At 47.6% G+C, this 19,052-nt stretch overlaps 1 protein-coding gene across 2 annotated transcripts in view; it reads left to right on the top strand.

Annotated features, from left to right (window-relative positions):
* Nucleotides 1–19,052, top strand: part of MLXIPL (MLX interacting protein like) — a 298,532-nt gene that overhangs the window by 248,149 nt on the left and 31,331 nt on the right. For both annotated transcript variants that reach the window (XM_063956160.1, XM_063956161.1), the window contains exons 8-12: nt 13,079–13,215; nt 13,531–14,017; nt 14,436–14,497; nt 16,765–16,996; nt 17,844–17,920. In XM_063956160.1, coding sequence (XP_063812230.1) covers nt 13,079–13,215; nt 13,531–14,017; nt 14,436–14,497; nt 16,765–16,996; nt 17,844–17,920 — 995 coding nt within the window. The remainder of the gene's footprint in view (nt 1–13,078; nt 13,216–13,530; nt 14,018–14,435; nt 14,498–16,764; nt 16,997–17,843; nt 17,921–19,052) is intronic.

Genomic DNA, 19,052 nt, shown 5'->3' with positions numbered 1-19,052 from the left:
GGAGACGGTCACGCTGAAGGAAGCTCCTGAAGAGTTTTCTGCATTTATTTTTAATGTTTGTCATTTTCAGGCAGGGCCGGATGGCACCAGCCTGCCTGCTTCGTGGGACTTGAGGGGGGGGGGGACGGCCCAACCTCTTGAAGGGTTAATGGTCCCGTTCCCCACTGACAGGACACTGCGCTCTTGAGGGACCTATACGCAAGCCCCGCCACGGCAAGCATACAGTCCCGCAGCACGCCGCCACCCCTAACAGAGCCAGAGAATGGTGAGTACTGAGCCGGCGCCCCGGCTAGCGGTACGGATAAGCACGGCTTCTACATGAGGCGGAATGTGTCTCCGGACAAAGGTGGTCATTCAGAGTTGATCGCACGTAGCAACTTTTGCTGCTCGTGCGATCAACTTGATGCACTATGGGGGAGTGTATTTTAGCATAGCAAGGCTGCAATTGCTTGTGCAGCCCTGCTATGCTAAAAAAGTTTCCTGCAATACAAGACCAGGCTCAGACCTACTTACCCTGTGCTACGGATACAGCGACGAAGGTCCCGGGATTGACGTCAGACATCCGCCCTCCAAACGCCTGGACACGCCTACGTTCGGATCTCCATGCCCGGAAAACGGTGAGTAGATGCCCCGGAACGCCTCCCCGCTGTCAATCTTCTTGCGATCGCGCTAGTGATCACTTTCTTCTTTGTTTTGTCCGCCGTCGCGGGCAACAACGCATGTGCGCAGTGCAGCCGCCGCGCATGCGCTGTTCCGACCCGTTCACACCTCAGCTAAGAACCGCTGCGTGCGAACGGGTCAGAATGATCCCCACAGTACACAACTGCGTCACCGTACACTGTACACAGTAGTCATACTGGCACAACAGCCTTAAAACAGTTCTCTCCATTTTAAGCACCAGATTCCTCAGCCAGTGTAAAAAAAGCGGGACGACCGCGCGCCATTGAAGGGGCGGGGCTTCACTATGAGAGTGGATACTGACGCTGACAGGACATTTACGCGCAGCTCCTCCAGTGTGACTCCAGATTACCTCAGCGGTACCAGGGGGTCATAGCAGGGGGGGAGTGACTATTGGTGTACTAAGTCCCCTATCTGGGTACTTAGTCTGTGACCCTGCTAAGCTTGGCATTAGTGATAAGGGCACGGTGGGGGCTGGCTCCAAACAACTCTGTGTCTCCCTGAAGGGCTCTTTGTGGATTAATTGTGCTTAACCTTTCGTGTGTGTGTGTGTGTGTGTGTGTGTGTGTGCGCGTGCTGTCACATTACATTATGTCAGGCAGAGAGTGTGTGTCTTGTACCGCAGAGTGTTCCTCTTAACCAGGGGGCTCACTACTGGGTACTCCGGGTTCACAGGCTTGCGGGGCTGAACCGGAATGGGTTAATTCTCTTAAGGGAATGATTTCAACTCTCTACAAAATTGTCCCGCAATGAGAAAGAGACGCAATACTTAAAACAAACCGTGGATGAGTTTTTGAACCAAGACTCAGTCCCCAAAACAGCGTCTCAGTCCCCTCCCATTTGTCCGCAAAAACGATCTCTGGCCCATATCCTGCAGTCTGACGCTGACTAGTCAGACATGGAGGATGGAGAGGTGAACTCAGGGGGGAAGGGGGGGGGGGGTGCAGCTCTGTCACAGGGAATAGGGGCTCTTATAGAGGCTATCAGAGATGTTCTGCAGATTCCTGATAAGGTGTCAGAGGAGTGTCAGGAATCTTATTTTAATGTAAAAAGAAGTCCTGCGTCAAAGGAATTGAATACCCTGTTCGAAGAACCATGGGTTAATCCTGATAAGAAATTTCAGATCCCTGAAAGGTTGCTCTCATCTTTTCCTTTTCCTCTGGAGGATATGAAAAAATGTCAAAATCCACCGATAGTGAACGCATCAGTCTCTAGGCTGTCACGTAAAATTGTATTGCCTGTTCCTGGTGCAGTCTCCCTAAAAGACACAGCTGATCATAAAATTGAGACTACACTCAAATCACTGTACACAGCTGCTGGGGTGGCCCAAAGACCCACTATTGCATGTGCGTGGATCACTAAAGCCATTGCTAAACGGTCAGGTAACCTAATTGAGGGGTTAGATTCCTTATCTAGGGGGGATGTTGTCTTAATCCTGCAGCATATACAGGACTCTGTGAACTTTATGGTAGAAGCTATAAAGGAAATAGGCTTGTTTAACACACGCACCACCACTATGGCAGTGTCGGCACGCAGGGGCTTGTGGCTACGCCAGTGGACTGCTGACGCGGATTCCAGGAGAGGCGTGGAAGGTCTACCATTCACAGGAGAGGCCTTGTTCGGAGATTAATTAGACAAATGGATCTCCACAGCTACTGCGGGTAAGTCCACGTATCTTCCTTCCGCAGCCCCCCCAACCAAGAAGACTTATTCAGCTTCTAAGTTACAGTCCTTTTGGACGGCCAAGTTCAAGGGCAAATCCAGAGGTGCTTCTACGTCCTCCAGCGGCACAAGAGGTAAACCACGCAAACCAGCAACAGCAGGTGCTCAGGAACAGAGCTCAGGCTCTGCTTCTTCAAAGACTTCAGCGTGACGGTGGACCGCAATGCTTGGAAGGCTGTCAGGTAGGAGCACGCCTACAATTCTTCAGTCAGATCTGGTCAAATTTGTGCCAGGATCTCTGGGTCATAAATCTTATTTGCCAAGGCTACAGACTGGAGTTCCAAAAGCTCCCACCTCACAGATTCTACAAATCAGGATTGCCAGTTTCACGAGAGGCAAGTATAACTTTACAACATGCCACCCACAAACTGGTACAGACTCACGTCATTGTTCCGGTTCCACCTCATCAGCTAAACAAGGGGTACTATTCCAACTTGTTTGTAGTACCGAAACCGGATGGTTCGGTAAGACCAATTTTGAACCTCAAGTCGTTGAACTCGTACTTGCGAGTGTTCAGATTCAAGGCAGTACGGATGGTGTATGGTTAGCATTACTGCCTCACAGCACTGAGGTCATGGGTTCGATTCCCACCATGGCCCTAACTGTGTGGAGTTTGTATATTCTCCCCGTACTTGCGTGGGTTTCCTCCGGGTACTCCGGTTTTCTCTGACGTCCTAGTGGATGCTGGGAACTCCGTAAGGACCATGGGGAATAGCGGCTCCGCAGGAGACTGGGCACAAAAAGTAAAAGCTTTAGACTAGCTGGTGTGCACTGGCTCCTCCCCCTATGACCCTCCTCCAAGCCTCAGTTAGATTTTTGTGCCCGAACGAGAAGGGTGCAAGCTAGGTGGCTCTCCTGAGCTGCTTAGAAGTAAAAGTTTAAATAGGTTTTTTTATTTTCAGTGAGTCCTGCTGGCAACAGGCTCACTGCATCGTGGGACTAAGGGGAGAAGAAGCGAACTCACCTGACTGCAGAGTGGATTGGGCTCCTTGGCTACTGGACATTAGCTCCAGAGGGACGATCACAGGTTCAGCCTGGATGGGTCCCGGAGCCGCGCCGCCGGCCCCCTTACAGAGCCAGAAGAGCGAAGAGGTCCGGAGAAAGCGGCGGCAGAAGACGTTCCTGTCTTCAAATAAGGTAGCGCACAGCACTGCAGCTGTGCGCCATTGCTCTCAGCACACTTCACACTCCGGTCACTGAGGGTGCAGGGCGCTGGGGGGGAGCGCCCTGAGACGCAATAAAAACGATATAAAAACCTTATATGGCTAAAAAAATGCATCACATATAGCTCCTGGGCTATATGGATGCATTTATCCCCTGCCAGTTTCCTGAAAAAAGCGGGAGAAAAGGCCGCCGTGAAGGGGGCGGAGCCTTTCTCCTCAGCACACAAGCGCCATTTTCTTTCACAGCTCCGCTGGAAGGACGGCTCCCTGACTCTCCCCTGCAGTCCTGCACTACAGAAACAGGGTAAAACAGAGAGGGGGGCACTATTGGCAGCTAATATATAAATACAGCAGCTATAACAGGGAGTAACACTTATATAAGGTTATCCCTGTATATATATAGCGCTCTGGTGTGTGCTGGCAAACTCTCCCTCTGTCTCCCCAAAGGGCTAGTGGGGTCCTGTCCTCTATCAGAGCATTCCCTGTGTGTGTGCTGGGTGTCGGTACGATTGTGTCGACATGTATGAGGAGGAAAATGATGTGGAAGCAGAGCAATTGCCTGTGTTAGTGATGTCACCCCCTAGGGAGTCGACACCTGACTGGATGGTAGTAATTAAAGAATTACGTGACAATGTCAGCACTTTGCAAAAAACTGTTGAAGACATGAGACAGCCGACAAATCAATTAGTGCCTGTTCAGGCGTCTCAGACACCGTCAGGGGCGCTAAAACGCCCGTTACCTCAGATGGTCGACACAGACCCTGACACGGATACTGAATCCAGTGTCGACGGTGACGAGACAAACGTAATGTCCAGTAGGGCCACACGTTACATGATCACGGCAATGAAGGAGGCATTGAACATTTCTGACACTACAAGTACCACAAAAAAGGGTATTATGTGGGGTGTGAAAAAACTACCAGTGGTTTTTCCTGAGTCAGATGAATTAAATGAGGTGTGTGATAAAGCGTGGGTTTCCCCCGATAAAAAACTGCTGATTTCAAATAAATTATTGGCACTATACCCTTTCCCGCCAGAGGTTAGGGCACGTTGGGAAACACCCCCTAGGGTAGATAAGGCGCTCACACGCTTATCAAAACAAGTGGCGTTACCGTCTCCTGATACGGCCGCTCTCAAGGAACCAGCTGATAGAAGGCTGGAAAATATCTTAAAAGGTATATACACACATACCGGTGTTATACTGCGACCAGCGATCGCCTCAGCCTGGATGTGCAGCGCTGGAGTGGCTTGGTCGGATTCCCTGACTGAAAATATTGATACCCTGGATAGGGACAGTATATTATTAACTATAGAGCATTTAAAGGATGCATTACTATATATGCGAGATGCACAGAGGGATATTTGCACCCTGGCATCTAGAGTAAGTGCGATGTCCATTTCTGCCAGAAGAACGTTATGGACGCGACAGTGGTCAGGTGATGCGGATTCCAAACGACATATGGAAGTATTGCCGTATAAAGGGGAGGAGTTATTTGGGGTCGGTCTATCGGACCTGGTGGCCACGGCAACGGCTGGAAAATCCACCTTTTTACCCCAGGTCACCTCTCAGCAGAAAAAGACACCGTCTTTTCAAACCCAGTCCTTTCGTCCCTATAAGGGCAAGAGGGAAAAAGGCCGCTCGTTCCTGCCCCGGGGCAGAGGAAGGGGAAAAAGACTGCACCATGCAGCCTCTTCCCAGGAGCAGAAGCCCTCCCCCGCTTCTGCCAAGTCCTCAGCATGACGCTGGGGCTCTGCAAGCAGACTCGGGCACGGTGGGGGGCCGTCTCAAGAATTTCAGCGCGCAGTGGGCTCACTCGCAAGTGGACCCCTGGATCCTGCAGGTAGTATCACAGGGGTACAAATTGGAATTCGAGACGTCTCCCCCTCGCCGGTTCCTGAAGTCTGCTCTACCAACGTCTCCCTCCGACAGGGAGGCAGTATTGGAAGCTATTCACAAGCTGTATTCCCAGCAGGTGATAATCAAGGTACCCCTCCTACAACAGGGAAAGGGGTATTATTCCACGCTGTTTGTGGTACCGAAGCCGGACGGCTCGGTGAGACCAATTTTAAATCTAAAATCTTTGAACACTTACATAAAAAGGTTCAAATTCAAGATGGAGTCACTCAGAGCAGTGATAGCGAACCTGGAAGAAGGGGACTATATGGTATCTCTAGACATCAAGGATGCTTATCTCCATGTCCCAATCTACCCTTCTCACCAAGGGTACCTCAGGTTTGTGATACAAAACTGTCATTATCAGTTTCAGACGCTGCCGTTTGGATTGTCCACGGCACCACGGGTCTTTACCAAGGTAATGGCCGAAATGATGATTCTTCTTCGAAGAAAAGGCGTATTAATTATCCCTTACTTGGACGATCTCCTGATAAGGGCAAGGTCCAGGGAACAGTTAGAGGTCGGAGTAGCACTATCTCAGGTAGTGCTACGTCAGCACGGGTGGATTCTAAATATCCCAAAATCACAGCTGATTCCAACAACACGTCTACTGTTCCTAGGGATGATTCTGGACACAGTCCAGAAAAAGGTGTTTCTCCCGGAGGAGAAGGCCAGGGAGTTATCCGAGCTAGTCAGGAACCTCCTAAAACCAGGACAAGTGTCAGTGCATCAGTGCACGAGAGTCCTGGGAAAAATGGTGGCTTCTTACGAAGCGATTCCATTCGGAAGATTCCATGCAAGAACTTTTCAGTGGGATCTGCTGGACAAATGGTCCGGATCGCATCTTCAGATGCATCAGCGGATAACCCTATCTCCAAGGACAAGGGTATCTCTCCTGTGGTGGTTACAGAAGGCTCATCTTCTAGAGGGCCGCAGATTCGGCATTCAGGATTGGATGCTGGTAACCACGGATGCCAGCCTGAGAGGCTGGGGAGCAGTCACACAGGGAAGAAATTTCCAGGGCTTGTGGTCAAGCATGGAAACGTCTCTTCACATAAATATCCTAGAGCTAAGGGCCATTTACAATGCCCTAAGTCAAGCAAGGCCTCTGCTTCAGGGTCAACCGGTATTGATCCAGTCGGACAACATCACGGCTGTCGCCCACGTAAACAGACAGGGCGGCACAAGAAGCAGGAGGGCAATGGCAGAAGCTGCAAGGATTCTCCGCTGGGTGGAAAATCATGTGATAGCACTGTGAGCAGTGTTCATTCCGGGAGTGGACAACTGGGAAGCAGACTTCCTCAGCAGACACGACCTCCACCCGGGGGAGTGGGGACTTCATCCAGAAGTCTTCCAAGTGATTGTAAACCGTTGGGAAAAACCAAAGGTGGACATGATGGCGTCCCGTCTCAACAAGAAACTGGACAGATATTGCGCTAGGTCAAGGGACCCTCAGGCAATAGCGGTGGACGCTCTGGTAACTCCGTGGGTGTTCCAGTCGGTATATGTGTTCCCTCCTCTTCCTCTTATACCAAAAGTACTGAGAATCATAAGAAGGAGAGGAGTAAGAACGATACTCGTGGCTCCGGATTGGCCAAGAAGAACTTGGTACCCGGAGCTGCAAGAGATGCTCACGGAGGACCCGTGGCCTCTACCTCTAAGGAAGGACCTGCTCCAGCAGGGACCTTGTCTGTTCCAAGACTTACCGCGGCTGCGTTTGACGGCATGGCGGTTGAACGCCGGATCCTGAAGGAAAAAGGCATTCCAGATGAAGTCATCCCTACCCTGATCAAGGCCAGGAAGGATGTAACTGCAAAACATTATCATCGCATTTGGCGAAAATATGTTGCGTGGTGTGAGGCCAAGAAGGCCCCTACGGAGGAATTTCAACTGGGTCGTTTCCTACATTTCCTGCAAGCAGGATTGTCTATGGGCCTAAAATTAGGATCCATTAAGGTTCAAATCTCGGCCCTGTCGATCTTCTTCCAGAAAGAACTGGCTTCAGTGCCTGAAGTTCAGACGTTTGTCAAAGGGGTACTGCATATACAGCCTCCTTTTGTGCCTCCAGTGGCACCTTGGGATCTCAATGTAGTTTTAGGGTTCCTAAAATCACATTGGTTTGAACCACTTGCCACAGTGGATTTGAAATATCTCACATGGAAAGTGGTAATGCTGTTGGCCCTGGCTTCAGCCAGGCGCGTATCAGAATTGGCGGCTTTATCCTATAAAAGCCCTTACCTGATATTTCATTCGGATAGGGCGGAATTGAGGACTCGTCCTCAATTTCTCCCTAAGGTGGTTTCAGCGTTTCACATGAATCAACCTATTGTGGTACCTGTGGCTACTAGGGACTTGGAGGACTCCAAGTTGCTGGACGTAGTCAGGGCCCTGAAAATATATGTTTCCAGGACGGCTGGAGTCAGAAAATCTGACTCGCTGTTTATACTGTATGCACCCAACAAGCTGGGTGCTCCTGCTTCTAAGCAGACGATTGCTCGTTGGATTTGTAGTACAATTCAACTTGCACATTCTGTGGCAGGCCTGCCACAGCCAAAATCTGTAAAAGCCCATTCCACAAGGAAGGTGGGCTCATCTTGGGCGGCTGCCCGAGGGGTCTCGGCTTTACAACTTTGCCGAGCAGCTACTTGGTCAGGGGCAAACACGTTTGCTAAATTCTACAAATTTGATACCCTGGCTGAGGAGGACCTGGAGTTCTCTCATTCGGTGCTGCAGAGTCATCCGCACTCTCCCGCCCGTTTGGGAGCTTTGGTATAATCCCCATGGTCCTTACGGAGTTCCCAGCATCCACTAGGACGTCAGAGAAAATAAGAATTTACTTACCGATAATTCTATTTCTCATAGTCCGTAGTGGATGCTGGGTGCCCATCCCAAGTGCGGATTGTCTGCAATACTTGTATATAGTTATTGTTACAAACAAATCGGGTTGTTTATTGTTGGAAGCCATCTTTTCAGAGGCTCCTACGGTTATCATACTGTTAACTGGGTTCAGATCACGAGTTGTACGGTGTGATTGGTGTGGCTGGTATGAGTCTTACCCGGGATTCAAGATCCTTCCTTATTATGTTTGCTCGTCCGGGCACAGTATCTTAACTGAGGCTTGGAGGAGGGTCATAGGGGGAGGAGCCAGTGCACACCAGCTAGTCTAAAGCTTTTACTTTTTGTGCCCAGTCTCCTGCGGAGCCGCTATTCCCCATGGTCCTTACGGAGTTCCCAGCATCCACTACGGACTATGAGAAATAGAATTATCGGTAAGTAAATTCTTATTTTCTCCCACAATCCAAAAATATACTGGCAGGTTAATTGGCTCCCAACAAAATTAACCCTAGCATGAATGGTACGTGTGTATATGTGATAGGGAATATAGATTGTAAGCTCCCCTGTGGCAGGGACTGATGTGAATGGCCAAATATTCTCTGTAAAGCGCTGCGGAATATGTGTGCGCTATATAAATAACTGGTAATAAATAAATAAAGATGGAGTCTCTGAGAGTGGTGATCTCAGGTCTGGAGGAGGGGGAATTCCTAGTGTCTCTGGATATCAAGGATGCGTACCTTCAAATTCCGATCTGGCCGCCTCTTCAGGCTTATCTACGGTTTGCACTGCAGAACTGTCACTACCAGTTCCAGGCCCTGCCATTTGGCCTCTCCACGGCACCGAGGGTGTTCACCAAGGTGATGGCAGAGATGATGTTTCTACTCCGCAAACAGGGAGTGAACATAATTCTGTACCTGGATGATCTCCTGATAAAAGGTTGCGGGACAGTATTGCTCTTTCAGCCAAACTTCTCCAGGATCACGGGTGGATTCTAAATCTTCCAAAATCTCACCTAGAGCCAACACGGAGGCTCCCATTCCTGGGAATGATACTGGATACGGAGTCGCAGAAGGTGTTCCTTCCGTTAGAAAAGGCATTAGTAATCCAGTCGATAGTTCGGGATGTTCTGAAGCCAACCCGGATATCGGTGCATCTATACATTCGCCTTCTGGGGAAAATGGTGGCCTCTTACGTGGCTCTTCAATACGGAAGGTTTCATGCAACACCCTTCCAGCTTGACCTGTTGGATAAATGGTCTGGATTGCATCTTCACATGCACCAGAGGATCAGTCTCTCGCCAAAAGCCAGAATCTCCCTTCTGTGGTGGCTACAGAATTCTCACTCGTCAAGGGTCGGAGGTTCTGAATTCAGAACTGGATTCTGCTAACTACAGACGCAAGCCTCAGGAATTGGGGAGCAGTCACTCAGGGGGTGCAGTTTCAAGGAAGATGGTCAAGTCAGGAAGTCGTCCTTTCAGTCAACATTCTGGAATGTGACGGCAGCAACGTACATAAACCGACAGGGCAGAACGAAAAGCAGAGCAGCAATGTCAGAGCTGTCAAGAATTCTCCTCTGGGCAGAGAAAAACGCTGTGGCATTGTCAGCGGTCTTCATTCCGGGAGTAGACAACTGGGAAGCAGATTTCCTCAGCAGATACGACCTGCACCCCGGGGGAGTGGGGCCCTCACCCGGAAGTGTTCAGGTACTTGACAAGTCGATATGGATATCCACAGATCGCCATGATGGCCTCTCGTCTCAACAAGAAGCTCAAGCAGTATTTTTCCAGGTCGAGAGACCTACAGGCTGTGGCGGTAGACGCCCTGACGACTCCATGGGTCTATCAGATGGTGTACGTGTTTCCTCCACTTCCTCTGATCCCAAGAATTCTAAAGAGAATAAAAAGGGAAAAGTTTCAAGCAATTCTAGTTGCTCCGGACTGGCCAAGAAGGACCTGGTACGCGGACCTTCTGGAGATGCTCCTCAAATATCCATGGTCTCTGCCTCTTCGCGAGGATCTTCTGCAACAGGGCCCGTTCGTCTATCAGGACTTACCGCGGCTATGTTTGATGGCATGGAAGTTGAACAGTTGATTCTAGCCATGAGAGGGTTCCCTAACAAGTTTATCCCGACTATGGGGGTCATTCCGAGTGGATCGCTCACTAGCAGTTTTTAGCAGCCGTGCAAATGCTATGCCACCGCCCACTGAGAGTGTATTTTAGCTTAGCGCGTGCCAAAAAAATTGGTGTTGTTTCAGAGTAGTTTAAAACCTACTCAGACTATTCAGTTTCGGATTTGACGTCACACACCCGCCCAGCCACGCCTGCGTTTTTCCTGGCACACCTGCATTTTTCCGAACGCTCCCTGAAAATGGTCAATTGCCACCCAGAAACACCCACTTCATGTCAATCACTCTGCGGCATCCAGTGCGACTGAAATGCATCGCTAGACTCTGTGTAAAACTGCATCATTCGTTGTGACCATACGTTGCGCGTGCGCATTGCGCCACATACGCATGCGCAGAACTGTGATCGCTGCGCTGCGAACAAATGCAGCTAGCGATCAACTCGAAATGACCCCCTATGTTCCAAGCCAGGAAGGGGGTAACGTCTAAGCATTACTATCGTATTTGGAAGAAATACGTCTCTTGGTGTGAGAGCAGAAAATTTTCTGCAGTGGAATTCCATCTAGGATGTTTCCTGCGTTTTCTATAAGCTGGAGTGGATGTGGGCCTACGTCTGGGCTCCATAAAAGTCCAGATTTCAGCCTTGCCCATTTTCTTTCAGAAACAATTGGCTTCTCTCCCTGAGGTCCAGACGTTCTTGAAAGGTATTCTGCACATCCTACCTCCCTTTGTGCCTCCCACGGCACCTTGGGATCTCAAAGTGGTGCTGCATTTCCTCCAATCGGACTGGTTTGAGCCGTTAGAGGAGGTGGACGTAAAATATTTTACGTGGAAGACCGTCACACTGTTGGCCTTGGCTTCAGTAAGACGTGTGTCGGAGCTGGGGGCTTTGTCTCACAAAAGTCCCTATTTAATTTTCCATGAGGACAGAGCTGATCTCGGAACTCGTCAGCAATTTCTTCCTAAGGTGGTGTCTGCGTTTCACATTAACCAACCTATTGTAGTTCCGGTTGTCACCAACACCTCTGCTCCTTCAAAGTCTTTGGATGTTGTGAGGGCTTTGAAGGTGTATGTGAAAAGAACAGCTCGTCACAGAAAGACGGACTCGCTGTTTGTTCTTTATGATCCCAATAAGATTGGGTGTCCTGCTTCAAAGCAGACTATTGCACGCTGGATCAGACTTACTATCCAGCATGCTTACTCCACGGCAAGTTTGCCACGTCCAAAATCTGTACAGGCCCACTCTACTAGGACGGTGGGTTCTTCCTGGGCGGCTTTACAACTCTGCCGAGCTGCTACTTGGTCAGGTTCGAACACGTTTGCAAAGTTCTACAAGTTGGATACTTTGGCCTCTGAGGACCTTCAGTTTGGTCAATCAGTTCTGCAGGAACCTCAGCACTCTCCCACCCGGTTTGGGAGCTTTGGTACATCCCCATGGTACTAAATGGACCCCAGTATCCGCTAGGACGTAAGAGAAAATAGGATTTTAATTACCTACCGGTAAATCCTTTTCTTGTAGTCCATAGAGGATACTGGGTGCCCGCCCGGTGCTTCGTTCTTCCTGCACTGTTACTTGATTAAGTAATGTTGGTTCAGCTGTTGCTGTTCCTGTTTTAAGTTTGGTTAGCTTGTCTTTTCTATTGTTGTGTGTCCTGGTTCGGAATCTCACCACTGTCCTTATCTATACTTCTCTCGAAGTATGTTCGTCTCCTCGGGCACAGTTTCCTAGACTTAGTCTGGTAGGAGGGGCATAGAGGGAGGAGCCAGCCCACACTATCAAATTCTTAAAGTGCCCACATGCTCCTAGTGGACCCGTCTATATCCCATGGTACTAAATGGACCCCAGTATCCTCTACGGACTACGAGAAAAGGATTTACCGGTAGGTCATTAAAATCCTATTTTTTTTGTTATATACTGTACCACAGGCTCAAAGAAAAATGCTTCTTGCAGCCTCAATTGATCTGAAATATCTAATAACAAAACAGTATCTAGCACATCCGCATAGTAGATGCTTGTGGGGGGATGGGACTTTTACAGCCTTTAAGCTGGTTATACTAAGGCCCAGATTTATCAAGCCTTGGAGAGTGATAAATAGCACCGTGATAAAGTACCATCCAATCAGCTCCCAACTGTCATTTTCAAACACAGCCTGTAAAATGGCAGTTAGGAGCTGATAGGTTGGTACTTTAACACTGTGCAATTTATCACTCCCCAAGGCTTGATAAATGGGGGCCTTTTGATACTATGTGTAACCAGTATCAACCTATGCTAATATGGGGATCACCTGTGAGCTTGTTAAAGATTTACTAGTATGTCCAAAAAGATCGTCTCAGATCAAGCCAGTTTGCTGGTACCGCCAGTTACAGTACATGGCTGTTTGTGATTGGCATACAGAAGGTTATGTCTGGTTGAGTGGATCTTTATAGAGTTTGGTGGACATTATCAGCTACATTCTCACAGCTGCTGAAGCATTTGATGGTGGGATGTTTCAAAATCATCCTAACATTCCTACCATGGTGCAGCACCAACATGTTTGCAAAAGGCAGCATTACAGAGTAGCCATGATCCACGGGATGGATAAATAAAGTGTTTATAATAATATTTTAGTGAGTGTTGCATGCAAATACATGTTCCATTTATTTACTTGTGTTTTCTGTTTCATAGATTTTTTCAGTGGTCCTCGGCCTCTTCCCTCTCCACAATCTCCTCTTTCTTTCCAAGAATCCCATTGTTACTCCACCTTTAGCGAGGGAACTAACAGCCATCCACAATCTGCTATTGCGTGCCACCGAGTCCCACAGGTTGGCACATGTTTGATGATACAGTATATTTTCATTTAATCACATGACTCTACTTTACTTCTTCCTCTGCTTTTATTATTTCTGGGTTGTTGATTTTTTTGTTTGAGCTTGGTGCCTTTTTCTTTCTATATTAACCCTTCCACTTCCTCTTATACTAATTGAAACATTTTTCTCCATCCTTCCTCTATTTACTTCTCTTTCCCTCTTTGACTTTCCTGCAAATAATTTTTTTTCCACTTGACTATAATTACATATTGTTCAGGTTATATTTGAGTTGAGTTATAATTAATTAGTTCCATTTTTTTTCTTTGCCAGCCCCACAGCACTTATGTCTCCCGGTCAGATTCCTGCTTTCCAAGTTCCGGATTCTCTTCTGCCTATGGCACAACCGTAGTGCCGTGTATGCCATCCAGCACAGAAACCAAACCACTGTCCCACTACCCCGAGCCTAGTGATAGATACACCACTGACAGTTTCCCTTCCGCTGGTTCTTTGTCCATACATTGTATTACTTCTAACCTTGTAGTAGAGGATCAGGACATGTTGTTTCCACCAGTTACCTGCCCCAAACATCACTATACCTCTGTGACCACAGATACCACTATCCTAAATCAATCGTCATCTCCTTCCATCCATGCAGATGTATACCCTTTATATGCAGAACCTTCAACAAATATTGATATGTCCCATGTTTTTCCAATGCCCAAAGTACATGCACAAAATTCAGCCAACAAACTCCGAAGGCCTTCTGCAGACAAAGCAACGCGCCCGCTCCCCTGTGTCATTCAGCCACGCATTTCAGGTAAGAAGCACACAGAAGTTTTGTGGACAGATTTCGTTATTTATTTATTTTTATCCTCGCCTAAGGTTTTATAGTGGAATTTGCAATGGGATATGATCATTTGAGAACTTTGTATACATATGCAAGTCTCTGCTTTAAGTGTTACCTCCACATCAAAGATGTTTTCTTTATTAAGGGCCTACTTCCTGCAATGGGAAGTCCCATGCAGACATCCACCAGTTTTCAGAGTTAGGCGCATCTATGTGACCATACTCCCCCCCCCACCCAGCACACCACTTGTGAGAGCAGTATTAATCACTCAAGCAGTATTCATTCATTCAAGCATTTGCAGAAGCCCTACCCTTAATCTGACTGATCCCTGCGTCAAGAAATCACCCCACTTGTGTCTGTTTCTGAGACTTCTGTATTTTACTTTCAGCCGCTAAGCCAGACTCTGCAGCACAGATGCCGTCTGGTGGGCCAAATGGGCTTAATTCAACGGTAAGCACGATCACTGTGTAATCCTAATTGTAGTAAGGTGCAGCTTGGTGTAAAGAGTTGTCTGACCTTGTAAATGCCCTCATCGTCTGGCAGCTATATATATAGGTATATTCAATTAAAGTGGATCCATTCCGACATGCATTTGTTGGAATGGATCTGACAAGGCTTATTCAATGACCATCTCAATCCGACTTTAAAAAAAGTCAGATTGAGGAGAGGGAGCTGAGAGGAGGAGATGGGGAGAGCCGTGGGGAGACAGGGGAGAGCAGTGGGGAGACGGGGGAGAGCAGCGGGGAGACAGGGTATACGAGGGAGAGCAGTGGGGAGACGGGGGAGAGCAGTGGGGAGACGGGGGAGAGCAGCGGGGAGACGGGGGAGAGCAGCGGCTACAGCAGCGTAATGCCATAGCATAGCAGGAGGATGTGGCACCGCCGCCAGACCCCACGGCAGCGTTCACCTGGCTCCAGCAAACGGGACCTCGCTTGCTGGAGCCGGGTGGATGCTGCCGTGAGCGGCGGCAGTGCCACATCCTCCTGCTACGCTGCTGTAGCCGCTGCTCTCCCCACTGCTCTCCCCGTCTCCTCCTCTCAGCTCCCTAAAAAAGTCGGCTTGAGATGCTCGGAAAGGGGGCCATAACCTATCGGATTTGGCCCCATTTCCGACAGAATCACGCGGATCGGCGACTATTCCGCCGAACCATGTGCTTTCCGACAAGTCGGAATTCCCGACTTGTCAGATAATTTTGGGGTGTATTGATTAGATCGGAGCCCCTTCTGACCTAATAAAGTCAAAAACTGTCATCTTTCCGACAGACGGCAGCTTTCGACTGCAATTGAATATACCCCATTATCAGTAAATCATGCTGCTATTCAGCTCCAGACCATTTCAGTCTCCCATCCCCAGCATAACTAAATGGGAAATGCACCTGGGCATTGCCATGGAGACGAGGTTCATTAACATTTTATCCTTGGAATTAACTAACCTATAAGGCAGAAGTTCTCAAACACGGTCATCAAGGCACCCCAACAGTCTAGGTATTAAATTTATCCATGCTTGGCCACTGGCAACTTAATTAGTACGTCAGTCAATTTGATTTAACCATCTGTGCTGAGCCATGGATAGACCTAAAACCTGGACCATTGAGGACCGCGTTTAAGAACATCTGATATAGCTGTCATTTGTGCAAATGCAAGGAGTTGATTTTGTAAATCTTCCCTAAGACTTGTTTCAGGGGATGTTATGAGGACTATGATATGCTTCATATAATGTAGAGGTGTCCAAAGGTTAGTTGGCCATTTTTCAGATGGTATTAAATTACATTCCGTAATGATTTTGAGAAAAACAAAAACCTATTAAAGGCATTTCTCAGTAAGAAAAAAAATAAAGATAACAATTACCATTACAAACGGTGGATGGTTATGAATATTAATGGGAAAGAACTATATATCTGGGTAGAGTATACATTTAAAGCTGGTACATTTCTATGCTTAAAACACATATGCCCTCCTCCTCCTCTTCATGTTGCTTTTCTGCTAGAAAATACCTATGTATGATAAATGGTGCTCCAGCCAATCCGCTCCCAACTGTCATTTTTTACCTGACGGGATCTGATTGGCTGGAGCGCCATTTATCATACGCAACCAGTTTTAAATAGCTAAAAATCGTTGATAAATGGGCCCCTCAGTCTGCTAATCTCTGCTGGATCTCTCCATAGTCTGCTAATCTCTGCTGGCCTCTGTGTCCTGCTAGATATGTTTGTGTTTGGGCACCTTTATTTAGCGATCACACCACACTGCTAGGCATGACCACAAAATATGACCTTTCTATAAGTCTGTTGTAGAACACAGTTGGTATCCAAAAAATGTCATAGACTTCCTGACAATATTACTTGCCAGTAATACAAACGGTCTTGTGGTACAACATTTTAATTGTCCTGATCCTAGGGGGCACCGGGGAATTCTACTTCAGGTGGCGGCTGCTGGAAGATCCGCTTCCTACAGGCCCCAGGCCCCCCCAACGCACATACACACTTTTAATGGCACTGCTCAAAGGCAGACCGTAGTCAAAGTGTTGCAGCAGATACAGATCCTCCAACCCCAGCTGCAGAACCAGCCACAGAAGTTCCACCTTTGCCCACACTACTTTTTCACACATCCATTTTATACTTTCATAGAGGTGATGCCTAATCACCATTGTAAAGTCCAAAGGAACATGGTTGTGCTGTATATAAATAAATGTTAATAAATGTTGTCTGCATTTCTCCTCAGACAGCCGGCAGGTCAGACAGCATGTCTTTTTCTGGCGTCACTGTACCTGTTGTTCCGCCCATTCCTTCATCCTCCACACGAAGTACCCTTGGTTTTCCTTCCCCTCCCCCTGCAATATTCCTAAGTCCTGTCTTATGTTCCCCAAACGAAAACAACACTTCCGGCGCCACAAATTTGGAAAGTCCTCCGTTGCTTCCTAAAACAGAGAGACTGTCGCCGACATCAGGCTGTGGTGAGTATGGGTTCAAAAGACATGTTTTACCCTAATGCAGCGCCTGACCAGAAAGTCCTAGTCTAACATTATTAACGTGCAGTTGTCACACACTCACATCAGAGTCAATCATTTTGTGGGCTGAAGAACTAAAGGAATGCAGCGTATGAATGTAAGGAATTTATTACATCACTGAGGCATGAAACACTATGTGCTGGGAATTCAGTTGTTTTGGGAGTGCCCAAACGTAATGGTTGAAAATCAGAGCAATTCAATTGTCCCCTCCATGTGTGCGCCCACAAATCGGCTAAACCCAGCTAAAGTACTACTTTGGGCGCCTAAGTTGCTGACTTATTGCACATTTCAGCTTGCTTCCTTGTGAGTCGGTAAGCATAAATGTGTTCCTCTGCGGCTGTTTGCACCCAAACAGAGCAACAATTGAATTGCTCCGTCAGACGTCATTCTAGTGGCAGCTGCATGGAAAAACAAATTGAATTTCCGTCTGTTTACCTCAAACTTCAGTGATGCCACTAGTTTATAGAGAATTGATACATCCACTGACAGGAGACAAGTAAAACTTTTTTTTTTTTAACAGTGTTATCCAGGAGATGTTACTGTATTTCTGTTACTAATTGCAATTATGCAGAAATCTAATCCTTATTTGTTTTAATAAAGTGAGTGCAAGCAATAAATGCGGTAACGTTCAGCCACAATAGTCTTATCATTTACTTTTTACTGTAGAGATTATAACACATTTTACACCATTTTAGAATTAGTGAACTGGGTATATATTTTATATAGAGGTTTATCAAGATCAAAATTCATCTGTTTTTCTTTTTAACTTGTCTCTGGGTATTTGTCATTATAGGTGATGATCGTAAAGACTCGCTGACTGTGCCATTTCCCCGGGCTGCCAGCTGTTGGAGCAGACCTAGCAGTAGGAAGGTGAATATAGCTGGCTGTGGTGTAACACGTACACTTCTACTGTACTGGGTCTGAAATGTAACAAGCTTATTATTTTTTACACATTTTGGGCATTATTTAGAGCTGGATCCATTGGGTTATGCAGCTCAACTTCTAAAAAAGTGTTGACCAATGCTATCAGTGGATCAGCCCAATAATTGCATAGTCTATATTCGCAATGATGGTCGGATGGTCGGCATAAAAAAACCCTCCTACATGCCCGACGGATCTGATCATCGGTCAGCCACATCTGGCAGTGTATCCACTACCGCAGTTGCCCGCCTGACATTCGCCCAGTTCCTTCACTGGGGAGGAACGGGCAAATGTCTCCTGCCAGGGGAGGAACGTAGGTATCATGTGGCCATACAGTGTTGGGTTTTAGGTTGTCAGATAAAATGTCTGTTGGTCTGACAGACATCTATCTAATAGGCCCTACACACTGTCCGACAATCTTCAAAGATATGAACGATCTCGTTCATTATTGAACGAGATAACGTTCATATCTTTGAGTGTGGAGTCACCAGCGATGAACGATGCGCGGCCCCGCGCTCGTTCATCGCTGGTGCTCCGTCGGCTGTGCATGCAGGCCAATATGGACGATCTCGTCCATATTTGCCTGTACTTCTATGGAGCCGGGTGATGGGGGGAGTGAAGAAACTTCACTCTTTCCGCCGCCGGGTCGCCCGTCTGCCGTATCGGCGGTCGGGCAGCTCGGCGCCGACTCGCAGTGTCTGTAGGGCCTTTAACAATGTATGCCCAGTCTGACACTTTTCTTTCTGAATGATCATGAGATTAGTCTCACAGAATATTCCTCTCACAGGAGAGTCCACACAGAGAGCCGTATAACAATGCCTAAGGAATTGTAGTAAGAAGTAAAAGTGATAGATGAACACATTTATATCACAATTTTGTTTTCAAGAAGTAAATGTGGTTTGTACATTTAAGTCCATTCATTTAAAATTAATACTATCCATTTAAACTGGGATTCACATGAATTATACAGGTTCTGTGGCTGATTAAGACCAGATGAAATTCAGGCGTGATGTCCGCCAGCCACAGAACCTGTGTAATTCATCATAAGTGTCCCAGTTTAAAGGGATAGCGTAAAAATTAT

This window comes from Pseudophryne corroboree, chromosome 2, assembly GCF_028390025.1.
Source record: "Pseudophryne corroboree isolate aPseCor3 chromosome 2, aPseCor3.hap2, whole genome shotgun sequence".
Lineage (NCBI taxonomy): Eukaryota > Metazoa > Chordata > Amphibia > Anura > Myobatrachidae > Pseudophryne > Pseudophryne corroboree.
The sequence above is the reverse complement of the archived record's forward strand: the minus strand, read 5'-3'. Positions and strand labels throughout refer to the sequence as shown.